Source organism: Stomoxys calcitrans, chromosome 2 (assembly GCF_963082655.1).
Source record: "Stomoxys calcitrans chromosome 2, idStoCalc2.1, whole genome shotgun sequence".
In the NCBI taxonomy this organism is placed as follows: domain Eukaryota; kingdom Metazoa; phylum Arthropoda; class Insecta; order Diptera; family Muscidae; genus Stomoxys; species Stomoxys calcitrans.
Window position 1 is genome coordinate 200,310,254 of NC_081553.1, and position 24,739 is coordinate 200,334,992.

General features: G+C 37.5%; 3 protein-coding genes across 3 annotated transcripts; 1 reads left to right on the forward strand and 2 right to left on the reverse strand.

The window, feature by feature from the left end:
- Nucleotides 1–3,360: 3,360 nt before the first annotated feature.
- LOC106083267 (zinc finger protein 652-B) lies at nt 3,361–5,222 on the reverse strand. The gene is made up of 2 exons (XM_013246181.2): nt 4,276–5,222; nt 3,361–4,210 (listed from the first exon to the last, which is right to left on the reverse strand). Exons 1-2 carry the CDS (start codon nt 5,119–5,121, stop codon nt 3,425–3,427), a joined length of 1,632 nt encoding a protein of 543 aa, XP_013101635.2. The 5' UTR covers nt 5,122–5,222; the 3' UTR covers nt 3,361–3,424.
- Nucleotides 5,223–10,069: 4,847 nt separating this feature from the next.
- On the reverse strand, nt 10,070–16,598 carry LOC106083265 (huntington interacting protein related 1). The gene is made up of 2 exons (XM_013246178.2): nt 12,755–16,598; nt 10,070–11,237 (listed from the first exon to the last, which is right to left on the reverse strand). The coding sequence occupies exons 1-2, from the start codon at nt 16,358–16,360 to the stop codon at nt 11,037–11,039; spliced, it is 3,807 nt and encodes a 1,268-aa protein (XP_013101632.2). The 5' UTR covers nt 16,361–16,598; the 3' UTR covers nt 10,070–11,036.
- Nucleotides 16,599–18,947: 2,349 nt separating this feature from the next.
- On the forward strand, nt 18,948–24,464 carry LOC106083266 (conserved oligomeric Golgi complex subunit 1). The gene is made up of 5 exons (XM_013246179.2): nt 18,948–19,175; nt 19,244–19,908; nt 19,967–21,048; nt 21,110–21,772; nt 24,239–24,464. Exons 1-5 carry the CDS (start codon nt 19,039–19,041, stop codon nt 24,359–24,361), a joined length of 2,670 nt encoding a protein of 889 aa, XP_013101633.2. The 5' UTR covers nt 18,948–19,038; the 3' UTR covers nt 24,362–24,464.
- Nucleotides 24,465–24,739: the final 275 nt, after the last annotated feature.

Here is a 24,739-nt window from a genome sequence, read left to right on the forward strand (position 1 = left end):
TGTTATGACTTCCAACAACTGTGCCAAATAGGGTTCAAATCGGTCCATAACCTCATATAGCTGCCATATAAACCGATCAGGGATCTTGACTTCTTGAGCCTCCTCCTCCTCCGATGTGGCTGAAATTCTTTGCAACGGCTTCTCCCATGACCTTCAACATACATGTCAAATATGGTTTGAATCGGTCTATAGCCTGATACAGCTTCCATATAAACCGATCACCCTATTTTACTTCTTAAGCCCCTAAAGGACGCAATTCTTTTTCAAATTGGCTGCAATGACATCAACTATGTTCTCCAACATTCAGTTCGATTATGGTTCAAATCGGACCATAACTTGATATAGCTCCAATAGCATAACACTTATTTTCTTGTATCCTGGGATTTATGGGATCCATGGTGGAGGGTACATAACATTCCGCCCAGCCGAACTTAGCACACTTTTACTTGTTTTTACTCTTAAGTCAATGCTTTACCAGCATCCTGTCGCTGGCTACGCCGCTAGTCGATGTTTAGCATTCATTCTCTGTTAAATTGTGAAGTCTTTATATGGCTACCTCGCACGCTATCCCCGGCCGGAAAAGCAGTGAGCACCACACAGGCTGGAACATTGAGGTCCGATCTGTGTGGTGTTCATTACTGACACGAAAATCTTAGCTGCGAGCTACCGGGCGGAAAGTCTCAGTGAGAGGCTGGGCGGAACTGGATTTGTACAAATACTCGTACTGAGTGTCTATGATGCCCGATATGACATGGCGGGTTATTGGCAACTTTTTTCGTCATGGCAGAGGCACATCCCTTCTCCGCAGGGTTCTGGTTCTTGCCGGGATTGAAAAGAACCCCGGACCTCGGTTGTGTTCAGCTTGCTAGAACCGCCTTCATTATCGGTCGGTGTAGGCGAGTTTTAGCCGGTGCATAAAGTGGGTGCATTTCTGGTCTTGCTCTGGCCTTACGTCACTACGGAAGTAGAGTCGCACTGAATATGTTGCAAGGTGTTATGCGAACATAGACAGCAGTGGGTCACATGCGTCGTCGTCCCGTGCGGGATAGCTGTGATCACCACACAGGCTGGAACATTAAGGTGCCACGAGAAGCTTAGCTGCGTACTACCGGGCGCGACCACAGGTTGCGGATAGTGGAATACTCCATGGGGAGTAGCTGCAACGACAGTCGCAGACAATCAACGGTATCGAGCGCAAAGTCTCAGTGAGAGGCCGGATGGCACTGGCTCTTGCACAAATACATTACTGACACGAAAATCTTAGCTGCGAACTACCGGGCGGAGAGTCTCAGTGAGAGGCCGGATGGCACTGGCTCTTGCACAAATACTGAGTGCCAGTGATGCTCGATATGAAAAGGCGAGTTATTGGCGCCTTTAAATAACCAATGGCCACACTTTTCCCGCGGCGATCGGTCCTTTGGACCGGAACGAGCTTCCTCATCTTTACATGAAAATGTGGCTACAACAACAACCTGGCCGTACTATGGGTTCCTTGGGGAAGGGCTTTTGTTACTCATGTACGTATGTTGCGGCTCTTGCCATGAAGTGGACAATGGTTTGCCATTGCGCTGCTATACTATCGGGGCAAGCAGTGTTTTCTTCAAGCAATTGTGTGAGCCAAGTGGAGTATGCCGTTGTTGTTGTTTTAGCCACATTGCATCTGGAGATAACGATCCTCGTCAAACTCGGAACGAGCTTGCTCACCTCCACATGAAAATGTGGCTACAACAACAACCTGACCGTATTATGGGTTCCTTGGGGTAGGCTTTTGTTAATCATGCACGTATGTTGCGTCTTGTCATGAGGTGGACAATGGTTTGCCATTGCGCTGCTATACTATCGGGGCAAGCAGTGTTTTCTTCAAGCAATTGTGTGAGCCAAGTGGAGTATGCCGTTGTTGTTGTTTTAGCCACATTGCATCATCTCCTAGAGATGAGTAAGCTCGTTCCGTTCCATAGGACCGATCGCTGGGGGAACGTGATGGCCCTAGGTTATTTAAAGGCTCAAAAAAACTTCCTTCATATCAGTATTTAAGCAAGAGCCGGTGCTGCCCGGCCTCTAACTTAGACTCTCCACTCGATACCTGATTGTCCGCGACTGCAGTTGCAGTTACTCCGTATGCAAAGCATTCCGCTATCCGCAACCTATGGACGCACATATGACCCCACATATTGTAGATCGGAGCTCAAAGTTCCAGACTGTGTGGTGTTCATAGTTTTCCCGTGCCGTTCCTCGCTTTTTTTTTTTGCAGCTTTCCCAGGTCCATTTTCAGTTATCCTATGCCGTTCGCCGTTTTTGTGTTTGCAACTTTCCGAGGTTGTTGTTTTTTAGCAGTTTGTTGTGCTTTATCTTTCGTCCGCTTGATTCTGTTGAGTGTCAAGACCCAGGAACTCTGCGACTATGATGGGGTGCATCCACAGCGATCTGGGTCTGAGTCGAGTGGGTCTGGCTGGGCAGTTAAACAGGTGACGTGTATCGTGCGGTCCCTGGTTCTAATGGGGATATACATCTTGCACGTCAGCATCAATCCTTGCTCTGTAGAAGTTGAGGCGACTGCATCTGCCGGAACGTAAATGAGCCAGAACTACTCTGGTTTGCCGGGGGAGGTCGATTTCTTCGGGTGCAATGGGAGGCGGTCGTTCTTTACATTCACCCGGTAGCCATTTGCCGCATCTGCAACCGTGTCTGCATGAGTGTTGTCTAGACCTGTTAGATATGCCGCTTGATTTAGAGGTTCTCTCTTATAACGCTGAACCTCACGCTCTAGATCATGTAGATCAACCTTAAGGCTTTTGGACGGTGGATATTTATCCACAAGATGATGATTTGAATGGTCTCTGCGATAACAGCCCAAAAGCTATTGCTTAGACAGGATGTAGTTGGGTCTTCGCACTGGTAGGATCTTTGTCTCCTAATGAAGGTGGTGGACCACGTGGCAATATGGTTGTAAAGTACTGCTGTTATTTTGCATATTGCCGCTTGAGTGAAGTCACAGGTTGCCAAAAACTTTGAAATGAATAGTACCATGATAACAATAGGATGTCTTATAGCCCTACCTCGCAATTTCCACATAGTATTCCAAGTGTTTATCGATTAGAATAGAATGGCCGTAAAATTCTGTAAAAAACTCTATATTCTTAAAAATAGATGAGGTTGATATATAGAAAACAAATTAAATTAAAATAATGCAAAAATATTAAGAATGGAACATTTTTTTTAAAAAATTCTTGTTAGTTTCCTCACACAAAATTAATGCAGTTTTACAAAAAAAAAATGCCAAAAAAGTTTTTTCAGCCAATACAAATTTCGAAAAGATTTTAAAAACTTCATTCTAGTTATTCATAAAAATGCCATTCCAAATACCATCGCAATTGTACAAAAGAATTTTAATATTTAAATAATTGTAAATATAGCACGACTAACACTAAATAATTTCCACAACTCTTGATTTGCACATTTTCGTATCCACAATAATGGTTTCTTGGCGAGGTCTGCGTGGCTTATTTGTTTCCTTGACGGTTTCCTTCTCATGCTGGGCCATATGCCGCTTGAGACGCGTTGTATTATTGAATCCTTTGTCACACAGTGAACACTGATATGGCATGACGTCCAAATGCAGACGCTTGTGGGCTACTAAATTGCTAGAAATCCTAAAGGGTCGTCCGCACACATCACAGGTGTAGGGATATTCATTGGTATGCAAAAGCATATGACGCTTGTAGCCAGACATCTGCGTCAGACCTTTGCCACAAATTTCACACTCAAAAGGTTTCTTGTCGCCATGCGTTAGAAAATGCTGCTTAAGGGAATGACTTTCACGATAGGCCTTGCCACATATATTGCAGCTGAAAGGTCGTTCTCCCGTGTGTATCATAATGTGGAGTTTTTTCTGCTCCGCAGTGTGGAAGCTTTTGTCGCATATTGTGCAGGCATAGGGTCGAATGTCGGAATGCTTTCGCTCGTGCACTCGCAGGCTGGTCGAAGTGCGATAATGTTGGCCGCATATGCTACAACGATATCGCTTCTCTTCGCTATGCGTCAGCATGTGAACGTTGTAATGCGTTTTTGTACGCGAACGTTTTCCGCAGATTTTACATTCGTGCGGCTTTTCGCCTGTATGGACGTAGGTATGTTCTCTGAGGCGGCACATTTTGTCAAACTGTTTGCCACAGTATTGACATTTTAGATCTTCTTCTGTCAAACCTCCAGACTAAGGGAGTAAGAAACAAAATTAAAAAAATAACAAAGCAATGATTTTAACTTAGATGCCCATACCTTTAAAAACCTTTTCCTGGATTTTTTGCCATCATCCGGCTTTTTGTCGTCCTCTTCCTCTTCATCGTCCTGTTCATGCTGGGTGTTTTCATTTTCATTTTTGGAATCTTTAGAATCATCCTGCGAATCGCTGTGATAAGGCCCATCACCCAAAATATACGTGTCATCCTCATTATCCCTTTGGCTATTCTCTATTTTTATTGATTTTACATCATCCTCCTCGTCTTGGTCATGGCCCACATCCTGTTGTTCCGTTTCCACAACTCCAGATGTAGCCGTTATGGGTCCATCTTCAATGTCTAACCATTCCTCCATTTCATATTCAACTACATCTTCAATTTCCTTTTGACTGTCTACTTCCTGGTGTTCGCCGTCATTATCTTCATTCTCATTCTGTTCCTCTAAGGTCAAAAAATCTTTAAGATTTTCCTCTTCTGCTCCTCCCACATCAATTTCTTGCTCCACAAAGGCACTTTCTTCCATCATTTCTTGTGATTGTGATTCTAATTTGGGATCACTCAGCATATTCACTTCCCGAATTATAACTTCATTAGATTTTGACGCCTCGAGCTCAAGTTTTAGATTTTCCCTTAACATTCGATCGTTTTCCAAGACCATTTCCTTGAAAAGGTACGCTTGTAGCAAATGTTCCACGCAGCTATTACAGATATGTTCCGGCAGTGGCAATGCATCATTTTCATCGAAACATTCAATTGTTGTGCAGTAGTTTAGGAGGGCGGCCAGCGTTGTGGCCTCATCATCGATCAAGGTTTCATCCAGCAGATGCTTGTAGTCTCCACACTCTCGACTACAGGCTCGACAATTCACTTTTAAGACTAACGTCATGGTCGAGGAAGATAAATTCGACCTTTGTTGGGCAAATTTCTATTATTTATTTAATTATTTTGCAAAATTACTAAATATTTCAGTCGCAAGCTCTGCTGTGGTTTACTAACATATGTTCTATGTATCTCATTCACAATAGACTGGAGACGCAATGTTGCATTCTCCAACCCAATTTACACGAGGTGTTTATTATTGTGAATGAAAGAGAAATAGAAACGAAATGATTGACTGCTTTTGGTAATTTAATAATAATAATTTTAAAATATATAATAATAAAAACGTTAAATTATTGGTTTGAAAACCAACGAATTTTTTTGTCGACACAAAACGAAGTTCGACCGATGAACAACACAAAGGAACATTGTTGCACTAACATGTCGCAAGCGACTTGACCAACGAACTTCAGGCCGAATTACCGCAAATGTGATCGAATGCGCTTTCGTATCGAAAGAAATTTCATTTCATATGAAATGAGTGTTATACCACCTGTGTACACATTTCAATTTAAATTTTGCATATTTTATGATCGATTTAAACATTCCTCACTTCAATTTAGAAGTAAACAATTCACAATAGAGAGATTCGAACGATTTTACTCGTTCACGTATGCGATAATTCGGTATTGCCACTTGAATAAAGGTTACATGATAAACATTTGGATTCACACGCCATCGCTACCAAATCAGAATTTAACTGGGAGAAGCATGATGGACTATTACATTATCTTCCAGGTGGAGGTCTTTGCGGTTGCCAAGGCTGCGGAGACCGGTCGGACGGACATTTTTGTCTGCATGGGCTATATAATGTGACTATACAACCAACACAAAATTTACCCTGTGTTATAACAGGACACAATAAGCTAAGTACTTGCATGTTTCATAGGCAAGAAAATGATATTTGTCGCTTGTTTCATGGAACTGACGCTGAAGATATTTATCATTTTATCTGTTAATGTCCAGCCTTAAGTCATAGCACATATAATACCTGCTGTGACTTAAGGGACCTTTTTCTTTTTGGCATCAGGGTGAGTTAAAAGAACTGAATCCAGTTGAAGCCAAGAAGGCAAACCGTCGTAGCCTACCGGCCCTGATGGAATATTCACTCTAATGCTTAAGCATTTACGGGCAGTGGGAATAAAATATTTGACGGATACCCTCAATATGTCCAACTGTGGTTGGTCTGTGGCTTCTTTTCCTAAGCCGGATAAACCCGTAGACCAGGGATTCCGATCTCTCTCCTATCGGTAGCAAAGAAACTTAAGGCGCTACTACTGCAAGATCAACAACACGGATCCCGTAAAATGCATAGCACAACAACAGCCTTTATCGGAGTCACCACACACATCAGCCGCAATCTGAATGAGAAGAGTCACCATGAAACTGTCAATCACACCACATTTTTCAATCACATTATCGAAATCCAGAACTCGAAGTAGAGGTTGTTGTTGTTGTAGCCACATTTTCATATAAAGGTGGCAATCCTTGTCAAGCTTCTGTAGGTGAGCAAGCTCTCGTGACAGCCGTGAACACTACACAGATTGGACCTCAAGTTTCAGCCTGTGTGGTGACCACAGCTATACCGTGTCGGGCCTGAATCACATGGCAGCCGGTTGTACGTACCGGATTGACCCGTCTTCCGTCGGGGCATGGGCACAAATAAGGCTGATGTTAAAGAATTTGGCTTTTATGCGGATTGTGGCTAGCCTCTCATCCACCGGCTGGAGACAAGGTGTTTCAGTCTCCGACTAACCACAAATCCACGGCCAAATTCATGCCTCGTGTTATGGCAGCTATAGTATAGTTCGTCACCGTTTGGTGTTGTAGTGACGCCATTCCCAGTCCATCGCACTTCCTGTAAGGCGGTAATATCTGCCTTGTACTTCTCTAATACATCCGCCAGCGCGTATACTGCATCTTCTCTATAAAGGGTGCAAATCCGCAAATAATGGTCCTTTTTTTTCGTTTGCGTGGGTCCTCAACGTTGGGGGGTCCGTTTTTACTATTCCTTTGTATCTTATAGTTTTCCGGGGGCGTGTTACTGGCCCAGCGCCCCAACAGCATGGGCTTTGTGGGATTGCACATGTATCCCTCGTTGTGGCGAGCCGCTTGCTCCAAGATCCGACGTTCGTCTCCAGCCGCCCCTAACCTGGGAACAGACGCTGATGTTGGCCATTGGTTATTTGAAAGCGCCAATAACTCGCTTTGTCATCTCGAGTATCATTGGCACTCAGTATTTAATTAAGAGCCAGTGCCACCCGATTCCTCACTGAGACTCTCCTCACGAAAATCGCTAAATGCCCACGGCCGCATTTGCAGCTACTCCGCATAAAAACGGAGGATGCGCCCGGTAGCATTCAGCTAAGCTTCCCGTGATAACGATGGACACCACACAAGTCGGAGCTCAAAGTTCCAGCCTGTGTGGTGCTCATAGTTCAGTTTGTGTTTGTTTGTGTGTTCCGTATAGACTCAGAATATGGTGCATAATTGTGAAAATAGGGCACTACATTTTTGAAATCTGAAGAGGGGTGGACCCTCCCCCTTACCCTAATTTTCAGAAACGCCAGATCTCGGAGATGGGTGGTGCGATTTAAGCGAAATTTTGTGTGCTCTCATATAGTACCCTAAAAATAAAAATTTGGTATCCAAATTTCGGATGGGGTACCTAGGGGGGCTGCCCCACCCTTAAACCTACCAAACTATATGTTTGGACCAATCACGACAATATGTGACTCAAATGGAAGGTATTTAGGATAAGAAAACGTATCTGATATCCAATTGTCGGACCAAGTGCTAGGGGGACCACCCCAAGCCCCAAAAAACCCCTAAATCGGACATATTTACCGACCATGGCAATATGGGACTCTAATGAAAGGTATTTGCGAGTATAATACAAATCTGATATCCAAATGTGGGACCACGTTTCTGGGGGTCCACCGATTTCCCAAAACACCACCCAAACTGGACTTATTTACTGACCATGGGAATATGGGGCTTCGAAACTGATATCCAAATATGGGACCAAGTATTTTGGGGGACGCCTCTCACCAAAAACATCCCCCTAAGGGCACAAATTTACGACTATAGCATTATGGGGCTCAAATGAAACGTCTTTGGGAGTAAAGCACGAATTTAATATCAATATTCGGGAAAAGTGTCTACGGAGCCACGCCACCCCCACAACACCACCCACATAGTAAGTATTTTCTGACTATTGCAATATGAGGCTCAAATAAGATGGTTTTTAAAGTGTAACACGAATCCGATATATATTTTCAAGGCCAACCATTCCCAAAACACCCCCCAAGCCGGTCATGTTTGCTGACTATGGAAATATGGGGCTCAAATTAAAGGTATGTGAGAGTAGACCACGTATCTGATGTCAACTGTCTAGCGGACGTCCTATCACCATAACAACCCCCAAATAGGACGTATTTGCTCACCAAGACAATTTGGTTCTTAAAGAGAGTGGAACTAAATATTCATAGTTTTTAGGGCCAATACCCCAAACCGGACATATTTGCTGACTTTTGCAATAAGGAGTTTAAATGAGATTAGAAAACGAATTTGATATCCAATTTTGAGGGCAATGGCAATATGGGGTCAAATAAATGATATATAGATATATGAGAATAACGCACGTTGCTGATATATTTTCCGGGCTTAGTGTTTGGGGGACCACCCCAATCCCGAAAACACCCCTAAATCGGGCATATTTACCGACCATGTCAATGTGGATCTTAAATGAAAGGTATTGGGTTGCAGAGCAAGAATTGATACCCATTTTCGGGACCAATTTTCTGGGGGTCTACCCCTTTCCCAAAATACCCCACAAACAGCAATTTTTTTAGTGACCATCGCAATATGGGGCTCAAGTGAAGGTAGGACCATGTATTTAGGGCATCATCTCTTTCCCAAAACACCCCCAAAGGGAAAACATTTTTTCACGATGCCAATATGTGGCTCAAATTATAGGTATTTGAGATTAGAAAACGAATTTGATAAGCTATTTTGTGGCCATGTGTTTGGGGACGCCTCATCCTGTAAACTCCTCCATCCTGTAAATCCAATGGCAATATGGGGTTTTAATAAACTGTATTTGAGAGAAGAGCACGATGGTGATATTTTTTTAGGGCCAAGTATCTGGGGGACCACCTCTCCCCCGAAAACACCCCTAAATCAGACATCATGAGAATATCGGGCTGAAATGAATTATTTTAAGAATGGAGTACACCTTACATCCAAATTAAATTCGTAGAGCAATTAAGATCATATTGGATTCAGATAAAGGCACTTATATTGTTAAACTGTTAGTCAAGTTAGCATGGTATTTCACTAAAAGATCTTTAATTGTCGAAAATAAATATTCCAAGGAAACTTTTGTTCCATATAAAGTAAAAGAAGGCGTAGCGGAGCTGGCCCGGTTCTGCTAGTTGTTCTAATAAAAACACACAAATACTTACATGTTTAAAGCAACTCCCCAGCAAAAACGATGTGAACAAATTTATGGGAAAAATGAAATATTTTTTGGGAAATCCCATGTTTACGATAAGGGGATTTTTTGTTTGATGTGAATGGGTTATCATTCCCCTTTGAATTATCACAAAAAGGGAAAACATTTCATGGGAGAATTTGTTAACGGTTGCAAATTTGCGGAATGGGAAAATATTTCGAGGGAAAAAACTTTCACGATAAGGGTGATTGTTATTCAGAATAGGGGAAAAGAGAGTAAGGAATAAACTCCCAGGGAATTGTTAATCAGAATTGGGCTGTATGTCTATATCCTCCGTAGTTTCCACTTCCTTTTCTAATCTAGAAGGGATAGTGGTGCAGAATTTGTCACAAGCCTATCGTAATACATATTTTATCCCATAAGATATTAATTAACCTTCTTACGGTAATATTGAAGGCTGGAGTTTTATAAGCACTTTGCACTTAAAAAAAAAAACTCATTAAGGTTTATTTAAATTTTATTTCTCAATAATAATAACATAATCAGACCTAATCCAGATTTCAATTCCATCCATTCCTTGCACTGTATATAATGCAGAGTCAACCTCCGTTGTATGATTTAAAAACTAAATCTCATTTCTAATCTTGCACTGACTTATGGTATGGAAAAAGAAAACTAGAACAGTTCTTATCATTTTAACTGTATCATCAACAATAAAGTTTACTATGTAACTTTATATATAAAAAAAAAATATATATATATTGAATAATCTACATTGTAATAAAACTTGAAGACTGTTAAGTGTTAAACATAAAAAATACCACAAGTGTTAGCGTGTGTATGTGTTTAAAACAATTATTGAAAATTTTTGGTGTTAATTTACTTTTCTTAATACTACAAAAAATATGGGTCAAGTCCAATTGGTTTGTTTGTTTGTCTGGATTTTAAAGATTTTTTGTTTTTGTTTTTTATTTTTTTTTTTTTTTTACTTTTATATTGAGCTGCGGCCAATAATCATCTAAATACATATATAAAAAATTATTTATACAAAGACATGTGTATATGTGTGTGTGTGTGGGGGGGTGGGACAATATAAAATAAATTGTATATAATTTCATAGGATAAAGTTTCGTTTGATTTGTTTTTCTCTCGTTGGTTAGTATGTTTTAGAGTATAGAGTGTAGAACATTTGAAATGTTTTCTCAATATTGTCATGTATTTTGTATATATTAGTTTAAAGATTAAAAGTTATAGTTAAATTTAAAGTAGAAAAATACACATAACATTTTATTAAAAAAAAATAATAATAATAAAAGTAATTATAATAAAGTACTAGTCATGTAGTGTTTAATAAAAAAAAAAGAAATGTAAACAAATTGGAATGGATTTGTTTTTAATTTTTTTTGTATATCAATGTATTGATACTGTGGTTATTTCCTTCTTTTGAATGTTTTTTTTTGTTTTTTTTAATCCTCAGCACTTTGATAGAATGCCTTGCGGAATGCCATGAGTTTTTGTTGCTCACTTTGCAAAGATTGCTCCAGTTGCAGAACCTTGATTTGCATCTCCATTTCCATGGTCTTTCTTTGGGATGGTGTTAATTTGGACACATCGATTTCGTTTTTGTATTCAAGTTTACTATTACCATCTCTGACAGTGGCCACAACCTGCAAAGGTAAAAAATCCAAAAAAATTAATATTTTTTTATTTTATGATAAAAGGTAAAATTTTATATTTTTGAAACACACAAAATTCATTTTCAAAAGACACGGAACCTAGAATTCTGGAATTTTAGATAAGAGAAAGATATAGGTGATGAGGAATACCAAGTAATGGTTCTGAGCGGCTCTCAAATGTATCTGGGGCAGCTGCCTTAAACACCCGCAAAAGGTATTGAGCCAACATGTGCGTCAAAACGGACGTCCCTCATCAAGGGACGTAGCCAGGGGAGACCCCCTATAATAATTTTGTCTAAACAAAAAATTTAAAATAAATTCATTCTAAGCAAAAAAATTTATTAACATTTTTTATAATGACAAAATTTTATGTTTTTAATATTCTACAAAGACAACATTTTGCTAAGGGCCGCCTTAAAATTATTTTTCTTAAGTACAAAATTGTAATGAAATTCTCAGCAAAAGCAAAATTTAAATGAAATTTTTCAAAAAAAAAAATGTTATATTTTTCTATAGACAAAATTTCGGGGTAATATTCACTTAAGACAAATCTCCAGCACGGGCAAAATTTCTATGAAATTTTCTGTAAAGACAAAATTTCTATGAAATTTTCTGTAAAGACAAAATTTCTATGAAATTTTCTGTAAAGACAAAATTTCTATGAAATTTTCTCTAAAGACAAAATTTCTATGAAATTTTCTCTAAAGACAAAATTTCTATGAAATTTTCTCTAAAGACAAAATTTCTATGAAATTTTCTCTAAAGACAAAATTTCTATGAAATTTTCTCTAAAGACAAAATTTCTATGAAATTTTCTCTAAAGACAAAATTTCTATGAAATTTTCTCTAAAGACAAAATTTCTATGAAATTTTCTCTAAAGACAAAATTTCTATGAAATTTTCTCTAAACACAAAATTTCTATGAAATTTTCTCTAAAGACAAAATTTCTATGAAATTTTCTCTAAAGACAAAATTTCTATGAAATTTTCTCTAAAGACAAAATTTCTATGAAATTTTCTCTAAAGACAAAATTTCTATGAAATTTTCTCTAAAGACAAAATTTCTATGAAATTTTCTCTAAAGACAAAATTTCCATGAAATTTTCCTCTAAAGACAAAATTTCTATGAAATTTTCTTTAAAGACAAAATTTCTATGAAATTTTCTCTAAAGACAAAATTTCTATGAAATTTTCTCTAAAGACAAAATTTCTATGAAATTTTCTCTAAAGACAAAATTTCTATGAAATTTTCTCTAAAGACAAAATTTCTATGAAATTTTCTCTAAAGACAAAATTTCTATGAAATTTTCTCTAAAGACAAAATTTCTATGAAATTTTCTCTAAAGACAAAATTTCTATGAAATTTTCTCTAAAGACAAAATTTCTATAAATTTTCTGTAAATACAAAATTTCTATGAAATTTTCTCTAAAGACAAATTTTCCATGAATTTTTCCGAAAAAAATTCGATAAAATAATCACCATACATGAAATAAGGTTAATTATTTACCTGCCCAGTAGCAACAGAAACATCCCTCGAAGCTTTTGTGAGATTGGCAAGTTTTTGACTTTCATTTTTAGCCTTCACCTTACTGGCAATTACCAACTGTGCCGTACTGGCAGCTATATCCTGGGCGGCCACAATAAGTTCAAAGCAATCAGCTGAATCCGAGACAATAGTTTTATTGGCAGCATCAACAAGGAATTTAGCACCCTTGGCAATATTTTTAGAAGCAGATATCAGACCTTCAGTCCATTGGTTATTGCGTTTATAGAATTCCTTTACAGTGAATGTTCCCTTCTCTTGCGACACAATTTCATTTTGTAGTTCCCGTGAACGTTGTATCAATGAAACAATACACTTCATTAGATTAGTACAGGAATCCAAAATTTTCTCGTTGACTTCCAATTGTATGCCGTCGTGTTTGGACTTTGTATTGAGCAATAAGTCCATAATTTGCTTGGTAGCATCCTCGATGATGTTATCCATATCCCTTAGCTCCTGTTGTAACATATCGGCAACATTGAGACTTTCGCTAAATGAATTTTGCAGGGACCTTATTAGGGTTTGGATTTCATTGAGCTTGGGTGTAATTTTATTTCGAGAAATTTCTGTCAGACTATTGGCATCTTGTTTGGCTTCCATCATTTGATAGAATTGAACTACAGATTGACGAAGATCGTTACACAAGCCTCGAAGTTGTTCGGCTTTAACCAAATCTGTGGTATTACTGAAGATTAACATAATGTGCTCGTGGAATATTTTAAGAGCGTGGGTTAGTTCCATAAATGAGCCCATGAAAGCGGACACATTGCCATTTTTATACTCTCTTTGGATAGCTTGTAAATGATTTTGTATTTGTTTCACGTTGTCTTCGGACACATCGGGTATGGTCATTAGCTCGAAATAGTCAAATGTAAAGTTGTTATCCATATTTTGGGCCAATAACTTGTTGAGTGATAATACCAAGTCCTCAAAGAGGAATTTGGCTTGAAGTTCTCTAGTTTCAGTGGCCACCACTTTTTGGTTTGCTTCCGTGAGTTGACTTTCAATTTGGCATAGGTTTTGGTTTAGTTCATTCACATTGCGTTGCAAATCCTCATTGGTTTTCGTGCATGTCTCCAACTGCATCTGCAAGCCGTTTATTGTGGACTCGTTTTCTGCCTTAGCTTGCTTGAGAGTTTGAACTTCTGTTTGCCTTTCCTGAATTTCTTTTTCGCGGTTTTGAATTTGCAGCACGTATTCATTTTCAGCTTCAACTAATTTTTGTTTCAAACTTGACTTTTCATTGTAAGCCAACTCCATTTGCTCCACGTTGGTTTGGTTTGAGCTCTCCAATTGTTGTTGCAACTTGTTTATAGTCGTTTCATTGTCTGCCTTAGCTTGCATCAGAGCTTGGACTTGTGCATTTTGCTCCTGAATTTGCTTATCACGGATTTGGGTTTGCAGCAAATATTCCTCCTCAACTTCGGATAATTTTTCGCTTAGTTTAGCCTTCTCATTGTTGGTCATTTCCAATTGTGCTTGCAAAATGTTTATCGTAGACTCGTTTTCTGCCTTAGCTTGCTTGAGATTTTCAACTTCTGTCTGCCTTTCCTGAATTTCTTTTTCACGGCTTTGAATTTGCAGCACGTATTCATTTTCAGCTTCAACTAATTTTTGTTTCAAATTTGCCTTTTCATTGTTGGCCATCTCCATTTGCTCCACTTTGGTTTGGTTTGAGCTCTCCAATTGTTGTTGCAACCTGTTTATAATCGTCTCATTGTCTGCCTTAGCTTGCATCAGAGCTTGGACTTCTGCATTCTTCTCCTGAATTTGCTGATCACGAGTTTGGCTTTGCAGCAAATACTCCTCCTCGATTTCTGCTAACTTTTGGCTTAGTTTAGCCTTCTCATTGTTGGTCATTTCCAATTGGGTTTGGACATCCTTAATGTTGGTTTCATTGCTTGCTTTAATTTGTAGCAGCTCATTCATTTCATGTTGTTTAGTTTTCACCTCAAGGTCGTAGTTCTCCTTTAACTTTTTCAATTCCATTTTATGTTCCAGCAGTTGATTCTCATATTCACTTATCACAGCACTTTTGTCTATGTCGTGTTTCTCGAACAAGGCCTTGGACTTGAGAAGTTCGCACTCCAACTCCTCCAGACGTCGTTCTTTTTTAGCTGCCTCTTCCTCGTGTTCTTTTATTTTCGTACTCAAAGTAAGCATCTGTTCTTCAGTCTTGCGGCTATTGTCCTCCAGTTGGGCTTTAAGATTATTCGCTTCGGTTTGGAAATCTTCACCTTTCTTTCTCTCGGCCATCAATAGTTTGGAGTCATCGTTGCGGGCTCTTAGGAGATTAATATGCTCCTCCCTCAGTTTGGCATACATAGTTTTGAATTTGTCCAGTTTTTCCACCTCTTTTTTGTATTTCTCATCGCCCTCTTTGACCTCTCCTTGCAACTCCTCCATTTCACGTAGCTTCAGTTCCAGATTGTCCTTTATTTCGGTGGTATTCTTTAACATCTCCTTCATGACGTGCACCTCGGATTCGAGGGCTTCGTTACGCACTTTCAAATTGGACATTTCCCTTGTAACATTTACCAGCTGTTCTATGTGCATCTGCCTCAGCCTCAGCTCCTCATGCAAATTGGCAATCATAATTTGTGAGGCATCAACAACCTCTTCTTCGACCGCCCCTCCATTAGTTGATGCATTGTTTTCACTGGCATTGGATAAATCCAATAGACTTTCTTCCACCACTGGCACTTCAACCTCCTCCTCCGGCTCTTCTTGGTAGACATGCATGACTGGAGCTATGTAATTACCCACTGCATGTACAGAAGGGAAATTGGGGGCATTGTCTGGCAACTGGGGCAACTGTATAATGTCTGCGAAATACTGTAATGGACGCACCGTCTCATAGAAGAACTTCAGCTTGGTAAACAAATCATTGAATCTAGCTCGATGTCCAGCTAGAATGTCGTGTGATATGCCATCGTGTAAAAGAAACAAAACACGCACACATAAATCGTAGAGGGGATTTGAGTCGGAAATCAATGTCACTACGGGCGCCAGTCGACACTGGCCCTGTGGTGTCATCGAAGACATGCGATAAGTGGTTATGGCCGTGAATATGACAGCCTGCAGAGCAATAATGCAATCCAAATAGTCGAAAATTTCTACGCACAACTGGAAGTAATTGTTGTAGTCATCGCCCATGACCCTGCGGAGATCATCGAATTCCATTGTTATGCAGCCGGGAATGCCTGCATTCTTGGCATGGAAATCCAATTTATTGACCAATAATTGGGTATAACTTTCAATGCACTTGCCAACACCATCTTGTAGGTGGCCCCACAGTTTTCCTACCTCCAATATCAGAGTCTTGTGCACTTGGGAGTGTCGCACACAGCTGTCGTGACCTTCTCGCAAAACTTTGTGCAGAACATGGCAAAATTTCCATGCCGTAAAGCGGTGTTCCATCAACGGCTGCCGTGTTATAATATTCCAAAAGAGTTTTGCTCCACGGTGACGATGCGTGGCTATGATAACTGACCTAGCATGCTTGGTTTTAAGTGGTGCCTCAGAGGGATGCAACGCCTTTGTAACACTCAACTGGAATTCGTGATCCATTCGTGTATGTTGCTGTTATTGCTATTATGATTGTGGTTGCTTTGGTTCTGTCTTCCTCCTCCTCCTCTACGCAAGTTAGTATTTACAATTAATCGCTCACAAAAGATTGAATGATTCAAACACAGAACACGGAGTTTACACACAAAAAAAGTCCATTATTAATATCTCTTCTTTTTTATCTTATCACAAAAATTGTTATTCGATATAAGCCATTCTGGAACTGCTCACAAAGCAGTGTAGCCTGTCGCAAAGTGAAAATTAAACATAATTGGGCGTTCACACTTGAGGATTAATCGAAACGTGTATATTTACATAGGCTGTGTGCCAATTGATAGCAACAAATGATACATGGCGAAAGGTGGTTTCATTTGTACAACAATCACAAATCATATGGTGCAATTTGCCATCATGTCATCAAGCTGATCGTACTTTTGCCAACACACGCAAAGAAATTTGAAGGAGATTAACGCCTTCTCTGAGGATGGGAAAATCCGCATCGTTTGGGTGCCGGGCCATAACGGAGTAAGGGGAAATGAAAGGGCAGATGATTTGGCGGTGAAGTCCAGAGGACTGCCGTCAATAAATTTGGTTAACCCGAAGCCTTTAGGGTCGACGAAGTCCGAGTTAAGGGAGTGGGCGACGAATGCGCATGCAACATTGTGGAACAGCGAAAAGGTCGGAAGGACGGCGAAAATCCTATGGGGGGGATCCAGACCGTGAGAAGACGAGGCTATTACTGAAAGGAAGCAAGAAGGAGGTCAGTATAGCTTTTGGTATCATAACGGGGCACATAGGACTACGAGCTCACTTATGTAAAATCGGTGCGGCAAGTGACAGCATGTATAGGGCATGCGGGGAAGATGTTGAGACGTTGGAGCATTTCCTTTGTTTTTTGTCCGGCTTTCGTGTCCGACAGATACTTAGGTGGAGACACAATATCAGACATGAACCAACTTAGGGGAGTGGCATTGAAAACAATTAAGGAATTTTTAAGTAGCATGGAATTCCTAACTTAAAATTTTCTTTTTCGAGGTTACTTTATAGTTTTTAGAGCGCACAACAAGCCGATTACTGGCTTAGGTGTATGTCCATAGTGGCATGGGGCGGATTAATATCTGCACCCTCTTTTCAACCTAACCTAATACCGTCAAAACCGGCCAGTAACGTCTGTTCGCGCGAGACCACCTTTTTAAATCCGCCTTGCAAATGATAATGCAAATAAATACTAGAAAGTCAATTTGATATTCTAGCGGGAATTACAGTCGCTATACATCCCATAGGGTTGTGTAGTGAATTTCGAAGTAAACAAGATGAGCGCGCCACATATTAATACAGGAAAAAGTCAGAAAATATTAATTTTTTGTGTAACGAATATTTTTCAAAAATATTTTCCATTGCTGCTAGCAGCTATATTGCAAATGCGAACGTTGCAATGGAGATATTTTAGGTCTTGCTTTGGAAAAGAGGAGTACACGGCGTGTAAGACAAGTAAAGTTATTTTAAAGGCATCTGTATTAATTATTTCCCAATTTTAGGAAGTTTTGCACTTAACCGAATTTTTTTTGCCATAATCTTCAATATTGTATACTCAACTCGAAAATTTTTTTCGCATAAAAAATTTTAAATTTTCATAAAAAAATGCGATAAAAAAATAAAATGTGAAATTTCAGGCAATTATGTTTACTTTATGAATCGTCTTCGATTTTCGAACTGAGGAATGCTTTAAAATTTTCGAAATTCGAAAAACTGAAGGAGTTATAGCGTTGGCCTTGGAAACGACTTTGAATTTTTAGGACCCAAAAAATTGGTTTTTGCGATGTTTTTCGCATAAAACCTAACTTCATCTTGCTTCATCTATCGCTTCATCATCAAAAAAATAATATGTGAAATTTTAAGTAATTCTGTTCACACTACGAATGGTCTTCGAATTTCGAACTGAGGAATGCTTAAAAATTTTCGAAATTCGAAAAATGAAGGAGTTACAGCGTTGTTGACCTTGAAAACGACATTGAATTTGTATACCAAAAAAAATTTGGTTTTTCTGATATTTTTCACAGGAAACTTTTCAGTATTGCTTCATCTGGCACCACTCCCTATTCCAAATTTCAGCCAAATTCGTACATTTCTAGATAAAACATCTTCAGCTTATAAAATGCGTATTTAAGACCCTCCACCATAGGATGGGGGTATACTTATTTCGTCATACCGTTTGTAACACCTCGAAATTTGCGTCTAAGACCCCATAAGGTGTATATATTCTTGATCGCCATGACATTTTAAGTCGATCTAGCCATGTCCGTCGTTCCTCTGTGTGTCTGAAGAGAATTTTGTATTGGCGCAGCGACATGTCGCTACTATTTTCCCTATAGAACTCAGTACCACTTCTACGGAATGTGTTCGCATTATCTTCAGCACCCTGTTTTTATAATGCGTTTTGACAGTTGTTCGGGTGAAAAGTCAGTTATTACTAGCCTTAAAATCGAAATACCACCACCATGTGGGTTTTTCTCAGCAGTACATTTTTATTATGAACGAAGGTTGACGACACTGTTCACTCGTCTATTGTGAATTAACTATTACCAGCTGTTATTGTACGTGTCAAAATCACAACAAATAAAATTTTTCTTTTTTGCCGAAATTACGATTATTTTTTGAGAATATTAAATAAACTATAGAAAATGGCCACATTAAATTTATTAAATATTAATGTGGACACACTGTTTGAGCAACATAGCGTGGGCGAAATCGATGCTGTGCACAAGAAAATACAAGAGGTTGTGGAAAACAAAAGGGAGGAGCTTAGGACTATGGTCGGGTGAGATTGAAAGAATTTTTTTTTTAACAATATATAGCATTCTAATAAATATTTCCATTTCCTAAAAGGGAACGTTATCGGGACCTATTAAAAGCTGCCGATACCATAACATCCATGCAGGAGTCCACCAAGGCTTTGATAGAACAGGTGGATAACATCAATGTGAACTGTAAAAATCTCAGTGAACAACAATTGTTGGGATTCAAAACAGAAACAGACAGTGCCGGCGAATTGAAGACACGCAATGCCAATAAACAGTTGAACAACTATTTCAGCACTATGGTTCAGATAAAGTTGCTCACTTCATTGCCAGAAATGATTTGGTCTCAAATAGATCGTGAACATTATTATGCTGCTACCGAACTTTTCATCTTTAGTCGCCACATCAGCACTGGTCTACAATTGGATTCGAGTAATCCTTTAATGCAAAAATTGCCAGTGGCCAAGAAGCAATGGGAAATATTAAAGCCCTTCCATATGACTATTAAGCAACAAATCTTATGCGCTTTGGAGCGAGAAAATCTGGGCCCGGAATTAACGGCCGATTGTCTTTTGGCTTTGCTGCAGCTAGATCGATGTACTTTGGAAACGGCTTTGAAGACATTTCTAAATTTACGTTCTGCTGCATTTTTAAACTGTCTAACAGCCGAGGGGGGCAGAGTGAAGGAGAGAATTTTGGTTAGTTTAAGGGTGCTTAATGATAGTTTGGATATGGTTTCAAAGTGCTTTATGGGTGAGTGGTTAGATGTGTAACCATTTATTAGCATTTTTCATGAGTTTTGCTTCCACAGATGGTGGCCTTTTGTTTAAGAAACTTGGGGAGCACTCGGATTCAACTGCTCCCCCAACCATAGCACGCATGGACAGTGATGATGTACAATTTGCCCACCTTCTTCCCGATATTATAACCAATTTCAAACCCAAATTTGAAGCGATAAGTTTAAAAAATGAATCTGTGGCTAAGTCTTTGGAGGCATTTCTAGCAGACACCCAACGCATAGCCGATAAACAATTGAAGCAACTTTTTGACTTTGTTACCAACATGAATACAATACAAGAAATCAAAACAGAAGCCAATAATTTGAGAAAGCAATTGAATCTAAACGCTTTGGCTACACAATATAGTATAACACAATCTTTGGACTTTTATGAATTGCGCTATGTGCCTTTGATAAATCAACGCATTCGCAATATTATTGAAGATAGTTGGACGAGAAGCATTAATCAAACATATACTGCCGTTGAAAGTGCCATACAGAGTGGAGAAGTTTTGCCCAAGGCTAGCTATTCGATGTGGACAGAGTTTGCCTCAGATTTGCCCAATAGTTTGGATCAGGCTCTGAGTAAAGATATGAAAACTAAAAAGTTGTTAATGAAATCCAAGGGATATGATGAAAAAATCTTGCAAATGGTTACGGAGAACGATGGTAATCTGGCAGCCATCATAAAGGAGATGAATGTGTTATTGGAAGAACCTACCACAAAATTGGAGGATAAGCAAGCCTTGGTGGAGTTTCTTAAGAATATAGCTCAACAAAAAATAACAGAATTTATAGCCAAAGTAAAGAAACTGCCTTTAGATGCCAAGCAAAGAGGGGCTTTACTATTCGTCATTCGGTGTTGTTGTGCTCTAGTAGAGCTTAGTCCCCACCTAAAGATATGTTTCTGCCAGTCTAGTTCATGGCGCAAATTGTTGGGACAATCTGCAACATCAAGTATTTCTCAAGAAAATTGGCATAGTATTTGCAGTTTGTTGGAAGAGGAAGTGTTTCAATTGTGGCTAAGCCTTTTAAATGGTATCTTGGAGGAATACAATTGTGAGCGTTACTTGGCTAAGGTGAACACAAGTACGTTGGTTATGGAAGATTTTGCGGTAAGACTGTTGTCTTGCATTAAAATATGAATATTGGTTTAGAACTTTATCTCTCTTTCAGCACTGGGAAATCATAATCTTGGAACAAAAGGACGAACAAGACATGCCTGTACAGTCCACATTTCGTATACCCACTCAGCCTAGAATATCTTTGCAAGCCTATTTTCACATATTGATAAGCACCTTAAAGGAAATAGTGCCCGAGACCTTGCCCACCAAAGTATTGCTAACATTAAAGCAGCTGTTATTGGACTCCTTTTTGAAGCATTACAGACAGCTTAGCCAAAACACTGATACAAATCCTCTGGGACAAAATATTGCTTTACAATTGTATTTCGATCTGAAGTTTTTGCAAAACTCCTTTGATCTTAGCCGAGAGCAAAAGGAACAGTTTAATGCCTTGCAAAATTCCTACAAAGAATTCATAGATCCATTTGATTTCGAATTATTTTCCTCGCATTTAATGACGAATGTGAAAAGAGCAGTAATGCGTTACAATTGTATACTGGGCGTATTGACACCTGTGTCAACAAATGCCGCAAATCAAAACACATCCACTGGTGGTGGTACTTTAGCCCAAGAGAAGGATCCCAATGTTCTTAGTTTGTGTTCCAGTGGTGCTACTTCACTTTGGTTCCCTCTATTGCCTGTGGTGACTAACAACAATGCAACTGTGGCCTCTTCTGCTGACAACAAAAAGGTATTGAGTACGGATAGCGAAAAGGTAAGCACCATTCTTTTTCTTTGTTTATTGTTATTGATTCATACATTTGATATCTTTTCTAAAGGATTTGTTTTATGAATTATAAACTACACACTTATGTATTCATATTTCCGAGACTATAATTTGTGTTGCTTGGGAGTAAAGTATTTATGTATGAGTAAATATTTGGTATATTATGCATGAATTTTGTGTTCTTTAGGCCTTATAGTCTTAAGTTCTAATCATGACTTGCAACGAAAAATTAAGAAAATAGAAATTTTGTCTTTAGGCAAAATTTTATAGAAATTTTGTCTTTAGGCAAATTTTCATAAAAATTTTGTCTTTAGCAAAATTTCATAAAAATGTTTTCTTTAGGCAAAATTTAATAAAAGTTTTGTCTTAAGCCAAATTTAATAGAAACTTTGTCTTTAGGGAAATTTTCTTAGAAATTTTGTTCTTTAGGAAAAATTTCATAGAAATTTTGTATTTAGGCAAAATTTCATAGAAATTTTGTCTTTAGGAAAAATTTCATAAAATTTTGTTTTTAGGAAAAATTTCATAAAATTTTGTCTTTAGGAAAAATTTAATACAAATTTTTTCTTATGCAAAATTTCATAGAAATTTTGTCTTTAGGTAAAATTTCATAAAAATGTTGTCTTTAGGCAAAATTTCATAAATATTTTGTCTTTAGGCAAAATTTCATAAAAATTTTGTCTTAAGCCAAATTTAATAGAAACATTGTCTTTAGGAAAATTTTCTTAGAAATTTTGTTCTTTAGGAAAAATTTCATAGAAATTTTGTATTTAGGCAAAATTTCATAGAAATTTTGTCTTTAGGAAAAATTTCATAGACATTTTGTCTTTAGGAAAAATTTCATAAAATTTTGTCTTTAAGAAAAATTTCATAGAAATTTTGTCTTTAGAAAAAATTTCATAAAAATTTTGTCTTAAGGAAAAATTTCATAGAAATTTTGTCTTTAGAAAAATTTCATAGAAATTTTGTCTTTAGGAAAATTTTCATAGAAATTTTGTCTTTAGGAAAAATTTCATAGAAATTTTGTCTTTAGGGAAAATATCATAGAAATTTTGTCTTTAAGAAAATTTGCATAGAAATTTTGTCTTTAGGGAAAATTTCATAGAAATTTTGTCTTTTTTTTTCATAGAAATTTTGTCTTTAGGAATAATGTCATAGAAATTTTGTCTTTGGGAAAAATTTCATAGAAATTTTGTCTTTAGGAAAATTTCATAGAAATTTTGTCTTTAGGAAAATTTTCATAGAAATTTTGTCTTTAGGAAAAATTTCATAGAAATTTTCTCTTAAGGAAAAATTTCATAGAAATTTTGCCTTTAGGAAAAAATTCATAGAAATTTTGTCTTTAAGAAAAATTTAATAAAAACTTTGTCTTTAGGGTATATTTCACAGAAATTTTGTTTTTAGGCAAAATTTCATAGAAACTTTGTCTTTAGGAAAAATTTCATAGAAATTAAAAATTTCATAAAAACTTTGTCTTTAGGGAATATTTCACAGAAATTTTGTTTTTAGGCAAAATTTTATAGAAACTTTGTCTTTAGGAAAAATTTCAAAAAATGTTTGTCTTTAGGAAAAATTTCATAGAAATTGGGTTTTTAGGAAAAATTTCATAAAAATTTTGTCTTTAAGAAAAATTTCATAGAAATTTTGCCTTTAGGAAAAATTTTATAGAAATTTTGTCTTTAGTAAAAATTTTGTAGAAATTTTGTCTTTAGGAAAAATTTCATAGAAATTTTGTCTTTAGGAAAAATTTCATAGAAATTTTGTCTTTAGGAAAAATTTCATAGAAATTTTGTCTTTAGGAAAAATTTCATAGAAATTTTGTCTTTAGGAAAAATTTCATAGAAATTTTGTTTTTAGGAAAAATTTCATAGAAATTTTGTCTTTAGGTAAAATTTCATGGAAATTTTGTCTTTAGGTAAAATTTGATAAAAATTTTGTCTTTAGGAAAAATTTCATAAAAATTTGTCCTTAGGGAAATTTTCATAAAAATTTTTTCTTTAGCGAAAATTTCATAGAAATTTTGTCTTTGGGCAAAATTTCATAGCAATTTTGTCTTTTGGGGAATTTTGTCTATAGGGAAAATTTCATAGAAATCTTGTCTTTTCGGTGTCTGAATCTTAAGTTTACCATCTTTTGATCGCATTATCTTCATCCTTTGCCTTTCTTTGATTTTTCACTCGATTTAATGACTCTATTGTGGGCACTCACATCAAATAACAAATTTTTCATCTTCCATCCTTACTTACATTATGCTATGCAACACATAACAAGTTTTATTGGTTCTATATTATTAATGCATTTGTTGGTGTTATTGCTTTTTTTTAAAACTTAAACTGTTAAGATTTCCCTATTTTACTTTGTTTTGCACTAAACTTGTTATAGAGCTTTTAAGTTTTTATGATTAAGACTTTTGTCTTAAAATGCTAATGTCCATTGTTTTTTTTTAATATATAGCCCAGTCCAACGCGTAAGGCTGTCAGCTCTTCCACACAATCTTCATCACGCAGAAGTGACTCCAAGAGTAAATCTGGTGCTGCATCGTTTTTCGGAGCCATGTCTCAGGAATGGTTCCGATAGTTAAGTGGTAATACCATGCTTAGGCATAGTTATTATAAGAAAATCATATTTTTCACATTGTTAATTTATAGCTTTTAAAAAATATATATATATACTAAAAGTATTCCAACCCCAAAACGTTTAAAAAGAAAAATTTTTGAAAATATTGATATGGTAGGTGCATTCATTGAAAACGGTTGAACTATTTTTCCAACAGTTCTTAGAAAACATTTCCCAGCACATCGGTCTTCTTCGCCTTTTCTCCTATTTCTGACATTTTCGGTTGGACTTCTCCACCTGATTTGTCTTTCGCGGTTTTGGTCTTTCACTTGCGCAAAAACGTTAGAATCATATTCAACTGAACTTTTAGCTGGGCCCCCTCATTCATTCTGATGACGA

Excerpts from the sequence above, each read along its gene's own strand:
- LOC106083267 (XM_013246181.2), bottom strand. The coding sequence starts at position 5,121 with ATGACGTTAGTCTTAAAAGTGAATTGTCGAGCCTGTAGTCGAGAGTGT. Across the intron at positions 4,211-4,275 it reads CCAGGAAAAGGTTTTTAAAG|TCTGGAGGTTTGACAGAAGA; the intron begins GTATGGGCATCT and ends TTACTCCCTTAG.
- LOC106083265 (XM_013246178.2), bottom strand. The coding sequence starts at position 16,360 with ATGGATCACGAATTCCAGTTGAGTGTTACAAAGGCGTTGCATCCCTCT. Across the intron at positions 11,238-12,754 it reads TTTCTGTTGCTACTGGGCAG|GTTGTGGCCACTGTCAGAGA; the intron begins GTAAATAATTAA and ends TTACCTTTGCAG.
- LOC106083266 (XM_013246179.2), top strand. The coding sequence starts at position 19,039 with ATGGCCACATTAAATTTATTAAATATTAATGTGGACACACTGTTTGAG. Across the intron at positions 21,049-21,109 it reads TGGTTATGGAAGATTTTGCG|CACTGGGAAATCATAATCTT; the intron begins GTAAGACTGTTG and ends TCTCTCTTTCAG. Across the intron at positions 21,773-24,238 it reads TGAGTACGGATAGCGAAAAG|CCCAGTCCAACGCGTAAGGC; the intron begins GTAAGCACCATT and ends TTTAATATATAG.